Raw genomic sequence first — 12,263 nt, forward strand, 5'->3', positions numbered from 1 at the left:
TGCTAAAAAGAGCCAAGCTTTCTTCTGCAAAATAATGAAGGGCTGTATCTCTAGATTATAGTTAGGCAGCACTAATGATTTGAAAGAACGTAACTCTCATGTCTTTTTACAGTAATATTTATGGAGCATCCTCTACTGTGAAGCCTTTTTAGCTTATGGCACCTTAAAAAGATTTTGGTAAGCATTATAAATGAAGTCAAGAAACAGAGATGGAAAGGCTTTCCAGAACCTACGAACTGTCTTATGCATAAAGCTTAGGTTTTCTAAATTCAGGGTCCTCCAGAAGGACTGAATTCATTTCCTTCTTTCTTCCAAGATACATCTTGGGCACTGGATGACTGCAGGGAATGTATAAAGGAAACAGAATGTACCTCCCGCCTTTCTTAATACCATTTTCCATCTTAATATCATCATAGGAGTACTGAATTCACTTCTAGAGAGTTCAGAACAAAACCCCCAGTTTCAAAATTGATATCTTTGCAGCCTGTTAACTCCAAAAGTACTACATGTTAGAATTTATTTTAGATATTTTGCTCAAGTTTTGAAATATCACTGCTGCCTAGTCTGTAAAAAAAAAAAAAAAGACTACATTTGTGAATTCCAATGTCTCAGGACAGGAACTACCAATAACTAGACAGATGCTTATATCTAGCATCATTTATTTATTGTGAGGAAATTGCAAAAAACAGTATTTGTCCCCTTAAGCCTACCTTACAGATTTCCCACCTTTTGCTTTATAGGGACTAAGTAAGATTTGATTTGTCAGACTGTTCTTTATTTCTGTTTCAACTTGGAATAAATGTAGTATGTCCAAACTATAGGCTTGTTTTTAAAATTAGTTTTCTTGTTTAGTTTGGTCTCTAAACTCGATTAGGCCCTGCATTTTGCAGAGAAGGAATATGTCACATAAAATTCTTAGTGGATTGCCTTAACACTATGGACCAAATCACTTATCTATAATTTTTACTAGACCCTCTATAAAAGGTTACCATCTCTCTCTTTTACAGATAAGGAAAATGAAGCTTCTTATTTGACAGCTTAAGGTCACATAGGAACAGAATTCAAATCCATGTTCGTATAGTCGAAAACCTGCAGTCAAAGCCACGCTGTGTTAATTGATGAGTAGAAAATTGTCTATATTTGCTGGAAGAGGAAGTTGAATTATAAGTGATTTATTTAAAGTTACAAAATTAAAGAAACCTAATAGGATAACAAAGAGTAATGATTGAAGTACATGGGTGGTGGAGGGCAAGTGGAGAGTCACAGTAATTAAGCTGTATTTTACGTATCAGAGCAGAAAACAATAAGTAATATATAAAATTGATAAAACAAGTACAATGCAATAAGCAAATGGAGGTATCTGTTTTAATTTCCTAGGCTGCTCAAGCAAATACCGTAACAATGGTTCAGCTTAAACAATGGGAATTTATTTGCTCATGGTTTAGAGGCTGGGAAAATGTCCAAGTCATGGCATCCTCGAGGCGACACTTTCTCTCCGAAGATGGCTGTCTTCGGGCAGGCAGCTGTCCATCCTTGGTTCTCTGGTGCATGGCAGCTTCTCCGGGCCCCTTCTTCCTCTTCCAGGTTCAGCTTCTTGCTTCCTGTAGTTTTATTTCTCTGTCTGAATTTCATTCTCTTGTAAAGGATTCCTGAAATAGGCTTAAGACCCATCCTGATTGAGGTGGGTCACACCTTCACTGAAGTAGCCTCATCAGAAGGTTCTCTTTACAGTGGGTTCACACCCACAGGGATGCAGTGTATTTAAGAACATGTTTTCTGAGCATACAAACAGCTTCAAGCCACCACACTCCACCCTCTGGGTCCCAAAAGACATGTTCTTTCTGTATGTAAAATATATTAATTCCATCACAATATCCCAAAAGCCTTAAGCCATTTCAGCCATGGTTCCCCAACAATGCTGGGGACAAAATCATCATCATCGGTTTGGGTGTGGTCTGTCCTGGGACACAGTCCCCTCTGCTTGTGGAACCTACAGAACAAATTATCTGCTTCCAATGGCCAGTGGAGGGACAGGCATAGGGTAAACATTCCCATTCCCATAGGGAGAAATGGGAAAGGAAACAGGGTTCAGGGGTCCCAAAGAATTCCAAAACCCTGCGGGACACATGTCATTAGATTTCAAAATCTGAGTCATCTATGGAATGACATTTTGTCCTCTGGGCCTGATGAAACAGCAGCCTCACCCCTTCCAAAATTTCTGCAGTGGCCCTGCTCTCCCAAAAAGTGGGGGCACAGCTCCACTATCTCTGAGCCCTGGGATGGGGGCACTGTTCTCGAAAATTGGGGTAGAAGGCCTGCCCTCCCCACATGCCTGGGAAGACTCACCCTTTCCCCACAGGTGGATGGACCGCTCTCTTGGTCTGAGAAGACGCCTCCAGTCCTCAGCTCCCAGGCTCTGCCCTTAAACTTATTCTTCTTTCAATTTGCGCCTTCTCTGTTCCTTTTAGTCCAGTCTGGCAGTGGTTCCATTCATACAAATTATGCAGAAAACTTATTGGCCTTGCATGTAGTTCACAGGCGTCAAACCATCAGATGATAGAGCCTTCATGGATCTTTCCTGGATAACTGCATTCTCAATCCTGACTTCCCCAAAATGGTTGCTTGGTTCCATGTTCAGTCAAGTCCCCACATGGAGCACTCTTCTCTGGGACTTGTTTATCAGAGGCTCAGAATTTTCTAAAGCAGATTTTGCTGTCTTTGTGCCAAGGAGTTCAATTCTCAGATTAACCCTTTCTTCTTGCATATTACCATAAGCTGCAGGGAGTTGAGACTACACTTTCCACATTTAACCTGAAAATCTCTTTGGCTAAGTATCCAAACTGATCACTTTCAAGTTCTGCCTTCCATGCAACATCAGGACTCAGTTTCCTTCTATGCAATGTCAGAACTCAGTGTCGCCATATTCTCTGCGACTTTAAAACAAGGACTTCCTTCCCTCCAGTTTCCAGTAACACATCCATCATTTTCCTCTAAGGCCTCATTGGAAGTATCTTTAGCATCTATATTTCTACCAACAGTCTCTGCAAAGAAGTCTGGGCTCTTTCTGTGAAGTGCCTCCCAGTTCATCCAGCTTCTACTAATTACTCAATTCCAAAGCCATTTCCTCATTTTTGGTATTTGCCATAGCAGCACCCAACCTCCTGTTCCCTGAAATGGTTCCGTTTAAACAATGGGAGTTTATTCACCCATGATTTTGAGGCTGGGAAAAGATCCAAATCAAGGTATCACGGGAAAGCTTTCTCCCCGAAGACGGTGGGATTCTGGACTGGCTGCTGGTGATCCTTGGCTCCTCTGTCACATGGCAAGGCATATGGCGGCATCTCCTGGTCTCCTCCTTCTCTTCCAGCTCTTGCTTCCTGTGACTCTCTCTCTGTCTGAATTTCACTCTCTTACAAAGGACTGCAGCACCAGAATTGAGATTGATCCTCGATGAGGTGGGCCACGCCTTCACTGAAGGAGCCTCATCTAAAGGTCCTACCTACAGTGGTTCACACCCACAGGGATGGATTAGATTTAAGAAGATGTTTTCTTGGGGCACATACAGCTTCACACCACCACAGTATCTAAAAGAAAACAAACACTGTTCAAAGTGGTCATACTGGGAGAACAGCACTAAGGATGAGGATGGGGTGGGGTTGACCACTGCTGATTTTCATCATACAGTGCACCCTTCCGCACTTTGAGATTTTTAAATCCATTTAGTTGATAAAATTTAGAAAGAATATCTTGCACAGAAAGCAGATATATGATCTAGAATATATTTTTGAGAGTAATCTACAAATAGCCTATCAAGGTGTCTTCTAATTGTGGACCAGGAAGGAAAAATGGCATTTTCTTTGTCTGTTTTGTCACTATTGGTAGCAATGTGAAATTGTAGTCAAAGAGCATTCATTTGGCAACAAATATGCTGAACTTCTAGGTTCTGTAGGGCATACAAAGTTGGCTGCAATTTGTTCCTGGGCTTTAAACATGTTACTCTCTAGTTGAGGACAATAGACATGGCTAAGAAATGTAATTACAGAGAACAAGGAACTCATATCTTCTGTCTCCTCCACGGTGTGCTAGGTATTTTACCTACCCTATTTTTTATAGTAACGGGTACCATAGAGAAGATAAGAATAGATCACTGTGTGGATTCACTGGATAGAAAAATGGCATTTAACTGTCCATGGTCAAGAAATGCTTCATGAAGCAAAAGGTATTTGAGGTATTTTACCTACCCTATTTTTATAGTAACGTGTACCATAGAGAAGATAAGAATAGATCACTGTGTGGATTCACTGGATAGAAAAATGGCATTTAACTGTCCATGGTCAAGAAATGCTTCATGAAGCAAAAGGTATTTGAGGTGGTCCTTGAAAGTAGGAAGATTTCTATAGGCAGAGGCAATGACATATTTGCTGCTAAAAAAACTCATGTTTCGCACTCTTTTTGTTGTTGTTCCTCTTATATATAAGCATTTAGCTAAAATCTGTGCAAATCTGAGATGATTTTAAAATTTTGTTTGTTCAGCTAGAAGATCTTTTAAATGTAAGTGCTGTTTTTAAGGTTACGTTGATTTGAATTACTTTCAGCTTTACTGAGAATCATGATTAAGAGAAGAATATAATATGTCCTAACCATCAAGAATGAGAAAAGATAAAGGCAAATTTCGATGTCACCTGAATTTGTGTAGCTATTTTTTATCTTTTAAAATTGTTCAGTATGTTTTAAGTATTTTTAGGAATCTCTGTAGCTTCCCTCTTTAATGTAATGTATTCCTTAGTTTCCTTGGGATTGCACGTAGTTGAATAGCAACTCTGGAGGCCCAATTGGCTTCTATTTTATTTTAAAGAATCTTTAGTTGAAATCATGCCATTCTCATCATCTTGTCTAGTTTTTCAGAGCTTTATGCTTTTCAGAGCTTTATTCCAAAGGCAGAGGAATCCATGACATGGGAAAAGCTCAGATTCTCAACTTACTAGAAATAACATCAAAACCCTATAATAATAAATACATAAATAAGTAAATAATCAAAAGTACAAAGTAGACATTCGACTTTTTTTAGCCTCCTTCATTTGGGCAGTGTGTGCCAAAGGTGGCAATTGTGCTAAAGGATTCATTTGAAAACGGCCTTGCTCAAGGGTCACTCTCCATTTACAAAAGTTTCTAAAAGTCCTTGTTTTACATTATCCCCGTTTTGTCACGTTAGACTAATGAATGGCTTACTGGCAGGATCCAGACCGTTATGTTATCCTCTGTGAAAGTTTATTTTTTCTATTTCTTTTAGGGCAGTGGAAGAAAAAGCCTTATATATCAGGGACTCTAAATATATTCTTGATGCTTAACTAGATGTTGCCTCTTATAGTTTGGGACTCTTTGATTTATGCATTTTGCAAGCTGCATTAATTTAGAAAATCTTTTATAGTAATTTGATTATTTCATATCTGCAGTTTGATGTCTATAGAATTTATGTTTTAAGTCTTGATTCCTGGACTCTAAATTCTTGATTATTATCCTACACTTTACAGTTATAAAAGTGACTTGAAAGTTTTAAAAATATTTTATGTTTACTGTGAAAAACATAGAAAAGATCAAGACTAAAACAAAATGTACCCATTAGCTCAGAGATCACTTTTATACCTATTTGAAGAATTTTCTTCCTGTTACTTTTTTTTCTGGTAATATAATTGGCTGGGTGTTTTAAAATATGCTTCAGATATATTTACAACTCTGTCCTTGTGTCTACCTTCCTCACTTTTTTCATTATATTTTGAACATTTCCCCCATGTCATTCAATATTCTTTAATTTTAAAGACAGAATTTAATGACCTGCATGCCTCCTTTATGCCCCTTCTTCTACTTCTTATACTATCTTCAGCTTTAAAAAAAGTATTTAAAACCTATACAATTTTAGTTATTAAATTATAGTTATTTAGTATTCATAAATATCTGACTATGACAAATACCAGGTAAACAAATTGAGCTGTTTTTGGTAGTCTACTTAGGGAGCCATTTGCTTCTTAGGTTAAATAATGTTTTTTCCCTGACCTGAAGTAATAAAACATGGAAATATCTGATAAACCCAAACACTAGCCTGAACTTGTGACCGCTCAGATCTGGGTGGAATGAAGGATTAGTTACCAGCAAGTACGGGCAGTCCGTCTTGACCACTAGTAGAAACTACCGGGTGACTTGGGCAAATCGCTGCACGTCGCTGACCCTCCCTTTCCGGGGGCAGTAAAGATGACATGAACTGATAAATGAAAAATGGATATTCCTGAGCCCATAGGGGTATCGGGTATGCTTGCTAATTTTCATGTCCTTGTTATCACTATGAGGTTGGCTCCTGAACAGAATAAAAGAGACTAGCCTTTGGCGGGGTTGAAAAGCATCAAAACTTTTCCCTACCCATTTGAAATAACTGGCATGGATGAAAACTTGAATAACCCATTTAATCCTGGACCTGCAGAAAGCCATCTTTGTTCTGTCTGATCTGAGAAGTTGAGTCCCCCAGGTAACTTCAGACTTTGCAGTGGGACGTGTGCTGTTCCACCGTCAGGACGCTGGGCTTCCTGGGAGCTGGCTGGGGCTTTCTCCTCGTTATTCAGTAGCCACATATTCTGGGTATAAATGCTACTGTTGTTTTCTTATTGGTTTGGGGATAATAGTCATGACTTCCATTTATCAAGTGCTGTGTGACAGCCAAGAACTTTGCAGCATTATCTCACCTAACCCTCCTGGCTCCTCGGCCAGACTATCATCGTCTCTCTTTCATTCATGAGAAGACTCAGGTTTAGAGAGGATCCCTGTCAACAAATGAGAGTGTGAATGTTGGTGTGTCTGACTCCAGAATCTGAGTTCTGAGTTTAGCAGTATAGCTAAACCGTGATGCGTTTGTTTCACAATTACTGCGCAGCCTTGTGCACTCCCTCAGCTTACATTTGCCGAGACCCACACCCTGTTCTCAGTTCTGGGTCATAGCATGAAAAGTCCCTGCGCACTGGAAGCTTACCTTCTTATAACAAGTCACTTGTGCCTGGTTCCCTCCTGTGACAGCTCTCTCTGTAAGGCTGCTCTTATTCTTGAGTTTTAGGGCTGTAACCTAAATGTTATCCACAGCTAAGAATAATTCCCGGGTTTATGGAAGGATTATTTCTACAAATGTTTGGAAGTTTTAGAGCATTTATTTTAGCACTGGCTTTTAGCCACCCCCCCCCTTTCCAGACCCCTAAAAACTGGAGATGCTGTTGGTAAGGGTAACTTTCTGTAGTATTTAGAGGCTTATTATTGTTACTGATAGAGATATTTTTTACATTGTGGCTTCTTTGTTTTCCATAAATGTTCTAAAGGAATGGCATTAAAAACATCTACCTTTCTTTAGAATACATCACAACTTTATCAGGCAAGTCTTATAAAAGAGGTTTAGTTACTCCATGGAATAAATAAAAAGATTCTGGAATAATTGAAAAGTAAATAATGTAATGGGAGAGTCCAATTTTGAGAAAAAAGTATAGCAATACTTATTGTTCTGTGACATCCAGAATATTAAATGCTTCCCTAAGAATAAATTATTACAGTTTTAAGGAAGATTGTATCATAAAGTGTTTGCATTGGGTATCACTTTTTATCCATGTGGAAGTTGGAGATAGTTTTCTTTGCCCTTGGGTAGAGGCTAAGCTGTCATATTCTTCATCCAGAAACTACCAATAAATACTCTGAAATGGCATTGTTAAAAAAAATAATAGAACACATTTTCGCATTGGAAATAAAATTGACAACTGAACCTCTGGTTCTAAAAGAAGCAAATGGCTACTAAGATCCCTTTTCTTTTTTAAGTAATTTGTCCAAGAGGGAGGATCATTGGCAAACCAGCTGGCTGTTCACTTTGGATGCTGACATTGTTTCTCCTTGCACCCTGATACTTGGATTCTCTGATAATCAGTGCAAACCCCATGAATATCTTTCGTTTCTCTAGAGGGAGTTGTGGATTTGCAAAGCTACCAGCTGGATATGCAAATACTACCTGACGGCCCAAAGAGTGATGTGGACTTTTCAGAGATTCTTAATGCAATACAAGAAAGTAAGTCTCTCAAATTTTAAATTCACCATGAAAGGAGAAACTGTAATAATCCTTGCGAGGGGTATTCAAACCAGAAACCTTGGATGCCACTCTTAAAATAAATAAATAAAATGACTTCCTTAAAAAGATACCATGAGAAATTATTTTGAGATAGGAGTAGATCTTAATAAAATGGGGTTTAATGTGTGAAATGGCGCCATATCATACTGGGGTGTTTGAAGATGCCTAGTGTAAAAACTGTAGTGGCATTATATACTCTGCAAATTTCGCATGCTATAAAATTAACAAAATCTTTGGGTATTGTTTTTTCTTTTTTTTTTAAGATTCTTTGATTAATCATAATCAAACCAAGAAAAGTCTGTCAGAAACCAGAATACTGTTCCTCCACTCAAATGTAAAGAGTAAGAAATAAATGTTGATAGAGTAAATTGAAATCAGACATTTATTCTCTAACGCGAGTGTCTGGAGTCATTGACTATTAGCCAAGTCCCAGTTTACCCTACTTTTCTGAGCATTCTGATTAATCAAGGTTTGGACTTCTCACACTATTTTATTTGCGTTTTATAGTTTTCACTTAGAATAGTATCATAATCTGTACATTTACCTGTTAGAAATTTGCATTGCGTATGAGTAACATACTAAGTGATTAACATTTGTGTTATCTAGCTCTACTTTAAGATAATGGTGCTTCTCCTGAAATATCAAATGCTATTGTCTAGTATTGGATTAGAGGGATTTAGTTTTGAAAAGCGTTATATAAAGAACCACTGCGTTATTTGGGTTCTACTCTCAGTTTTGAGACATTGCGTATCTCCATTCTTATGAAGAATTTAAAGCATTTTTATAGCTGCTATTCCCATTTGTCATTATGGTGTCTTCTTGACCTTATGGGAGAATCAATATCTCCGCTTTACAAGTGGAATAATTGACAGTGGAAGAAATTAAGTGACAAGGTCACACGATAAACAGTTCAGGCCAGAGCAGATTTAAGGTGCTCTTACTCTTCATTTAATTCCTTCATGAAAATGCACAGTACAGAATTTAAGCACACTGAGTTGAAAGAGCCTGAAATGGACGATGTGGCTACTTTTCCTAAAGAATATAAGAGGAAAAGTTATTTGTTCTGGTTGGACAGTCCCTTCATATTAGGTTAATGAATAAATGAGACAAAATTTCCCCAGAAGAATCAAAATCAAATTAGTAGAATTGAAAAGAAAGTAACTTTATAAGGAAAGTTTTAAAATTATGCAATTGTTTCATTTCACTTGAAAGATGACAGATTATGTAGTACTTAAAGGATTTTTTAAAATTTTCAATAAAGCATAGAAATTGACTTCTATACAAGCGCTGGTGAAGAACTTAAATCTTTTTGCGGCTGGAGAATTTATGTCAAAATGGCCTAAGTGCTTAATAGGGACTCATTTTATAGTTATTTTTATTGGCAGATCTCAAAGATACATTTGTGTATTTGATGCTAACTGTTCTGTAGTTTTGAATGGTAGCTTTATGAACAGATAAAGAAGGACAAGTTTATGAAGTGTAAGCTTAAATATGAGAAAAAGGATTCACTTTAAAGATGCCAGTCAAGTTTCTTGTAGGTTTGTAAGTTGTTCAATGCTTTGGAACTAACTGATTTATTATCTTGTTGAAGAAAGGGTCTTATGCAGAGTAGATTTGTGAAGCTGTCTCTCCTAAGTCATTTTTGGTGGGAAATACTTGGGCCATTCACCTACCTTCAGTCTTCACCTAAGTTCCAGACGTAATCAAAGTATTCAACTCATTCTTTGTAAACAAAACAAAACACAGACCTTGGTTCTTGAAGGGACTGTACCTTAGATTATTGCCTATAGAAAACCTCAAAAGGGTTACTTCAGACATCAGTGTAACTCCTTCTGTCCTCCACACAGATTACCAAGTTGATGGGAAAATTTCAGTTTTCTTAGAATTTTGTGACCATAGATGTTTGACCTTCAAGATCAATCCAGAAGTCTGTGTGTGTGTGCATTGGGGTGGGGGGGGTTGTTTCAAACTTGACTGTATTTGTTTGAAATGTTTGTTTCAAACATGACTTACGCAATGGCCAGCCCACGTGTTTTCACATGCTATCTATTGTCATCCGAACAACCAGAACTAATAAGAAACACTAGTTTCTCCACTTTACAGTTGAAAAAAGCCGAGTGTGTCTCCCAAACAGTGTATGATCAATGTGTGATGCGGTCAGTATTTAACCACGGATCAGCTCTTGTGCTGCTAAATAAAATTAATCAGGAAAAATGAACTGTCTTGGAGTTTTTAAATCTTATATTGCTACATCTTGATGCAAGAATGTCTCCACTGTTCTTCTGCATTGTAAAATATGTTTACATATTTTTCCTATAGTGCTTATTCCCTCAGCACAGCCTCATCTGTTCACGTGAAGCCGTGTCAGGTTGGCTGGCATGCCCATCGCTTGTCAGTGTCCACGATAACGATGTACAGCATTTAAGAGTGAAAGGAAGTTGTTTTATCCATCTGTCCATCTGTCCATCCTCCCATCACATATCTGGGGAGCATCTGTCATGTGCCTGGCACAGTACTACGCACAGTGCTTTAAAGCAGTGATGACATAATTTGGTGCAGGCTCCAATCCAGATCCCATCTTGTCCTTGTTCAAAGTGAGAACAGCTCACTGGCTTTCTGAGACAAGGTCACTTCTAAGTGGCAATTTAATGCATGAGAGTGTTTATTTGCATGTGTGTGTGCTCCCTTGATGTTGTTTTTCCCTCCCTCTCCCTCCTCACTCTTCACTCCCCACCCCAGATGGCAGCCAGGTCCCTGGACCTCCTTTGATTAAGCATTTTTTTATTGCCTTAAATTCCTGGCTTTTGTTTTCGGAAAGCCTGAGCTTCAGAGGGGCTGATTGTTGGATACCATGAAAAGAAGCAAAGAGGGAGAATGAGGGATATCCTAAGAGCGACTCCTGCAAAGTGTCATGCAGAGGCAGCATGGTTTCTGGTGGGATGGGTGGAAAGGAGGTCACTGCCGCGCTGTGTTCCTGGGAGGCTGCACCTGAAGGCATCTGAGCTCCAGCCACAGCAGAGATTTCCAGTTCTAGGGTGTGGTGAATCCTCTAGAATTCAGAGAACTTTGAAGACACTGGAAAGGTGGCAGTCTGTCTTCCTGTTTCTTTGCGGTATGCTCAGTGCCTCAAACATGGAGTATAATGGCCAATCAATAAGTATTGGGTGAAAACGTGAGTGAATGAGTGCACTTGGAAAGTGGGCGGCACAGCAGTAGCTTATAAAGCTTGGAGACTGCTCTTTCCCCAACCCCCGGGTCCCCCGCATGATCCTGGATACACAAGGTAGGACAGTGATGTGTCAGTGATGACAGAAAGGAGATCGTCCAGCAGCCCAGCGGGATGGGCTCGCAGAGCAAACTTAACTTGTGTCATGATGACAAAGTTGCAGGTAATTCTTACTCTTGACTGAGTTTGCTTCGTAAGATACTTGAAAAGATTTACACCGGTGTAAATTTACAGTGTAAAGATTTAGCACGCTTGCTTTATTACATACAATTATATCATTTATAACTTTAAAAACTACATTTTAATCACCAGTGTTTTAAGATCTGGGCTTTTTTTTTTTTGAGAAATAAATGTTGTTAAATCTTTCATCCTGAATTCGACTGAGAGCCACGTCCTGGAGGTCTGTGGTCCGAGAAGCAGGCGCATTTGCGTGTGTCCGCACATGCGTTTGTCACGTTAGCAGACCGCGGTGAAATACACGGAGAAGTGCTCATCCAGGGGTTCCGCTGAGCCTTTTATTTCTTGCTGTAAAATTGTTACTTTTGCCCAGCCTGGGAACGCGGGGGTTGGAGCGCTGTGGGCTTGTCATCCTGTGGCCTGAGCTCCGCGCCTGTCCATGTCCTGAGTGAGCCGTGTGACTGTAGCTGCAGAGGTGTTGGTCTGGGCTGCGGTGACACTTGGCCGTTTCTTACTGATATTGAACGAGTTCTTTTGAGCCCAATTTCTTGAGCCCTGATTTCCAGTTTTATTTTTAACCCTTACCGTCAGAGGGGAAGACTTGGCAAGATGGAGGGGGAACTGATATATATGAAGTGTATAATCTTATCCAGCAGCTCTGGTTGACCTTTTACGTATATTATTTTATTGCACCTGTATGTGCCACAGTCTTCACAC

General features: G+C 39.2%; 1 protein-coding gene across 1 annotated transcript in view; it reads left to right on the top strand.

The window, feature by feature from the left end:
• Nucleotides 1-12,263, top strand: part of ANO4 (anoctamin 4) — a 445,798-nt gene that overhangs the window by 247,287 nt on the left and 186,248 nt on the right. The window contains exon 7 of the mRNA XM_077168293.1: nt 7,979-8,083. Within this exon, the coding sequence (XP_077024408.1) occupies nt 7,979-8,083 (105 nt within the window). The remainder of the gene's footprint in view (nt 1-7,978; nt 8,084-12,263) is intronic.

This window comes from Tamandua tetradactyla, chromosome 7, assembly GCF_023851605.1.
Source record: "Tamandua tetradactyla isolate mTamTet1 chromosome 7, mTamTet1.pri, whole genome shotgun sequence".
Taxonomy (NCBI): domain Eukaryota; kingdom Metazoa; phylum Chordata; class Mammalia; order Pilosa; family Myrmecophagidae; genus Tamandua; species Tamandua tetradactyla.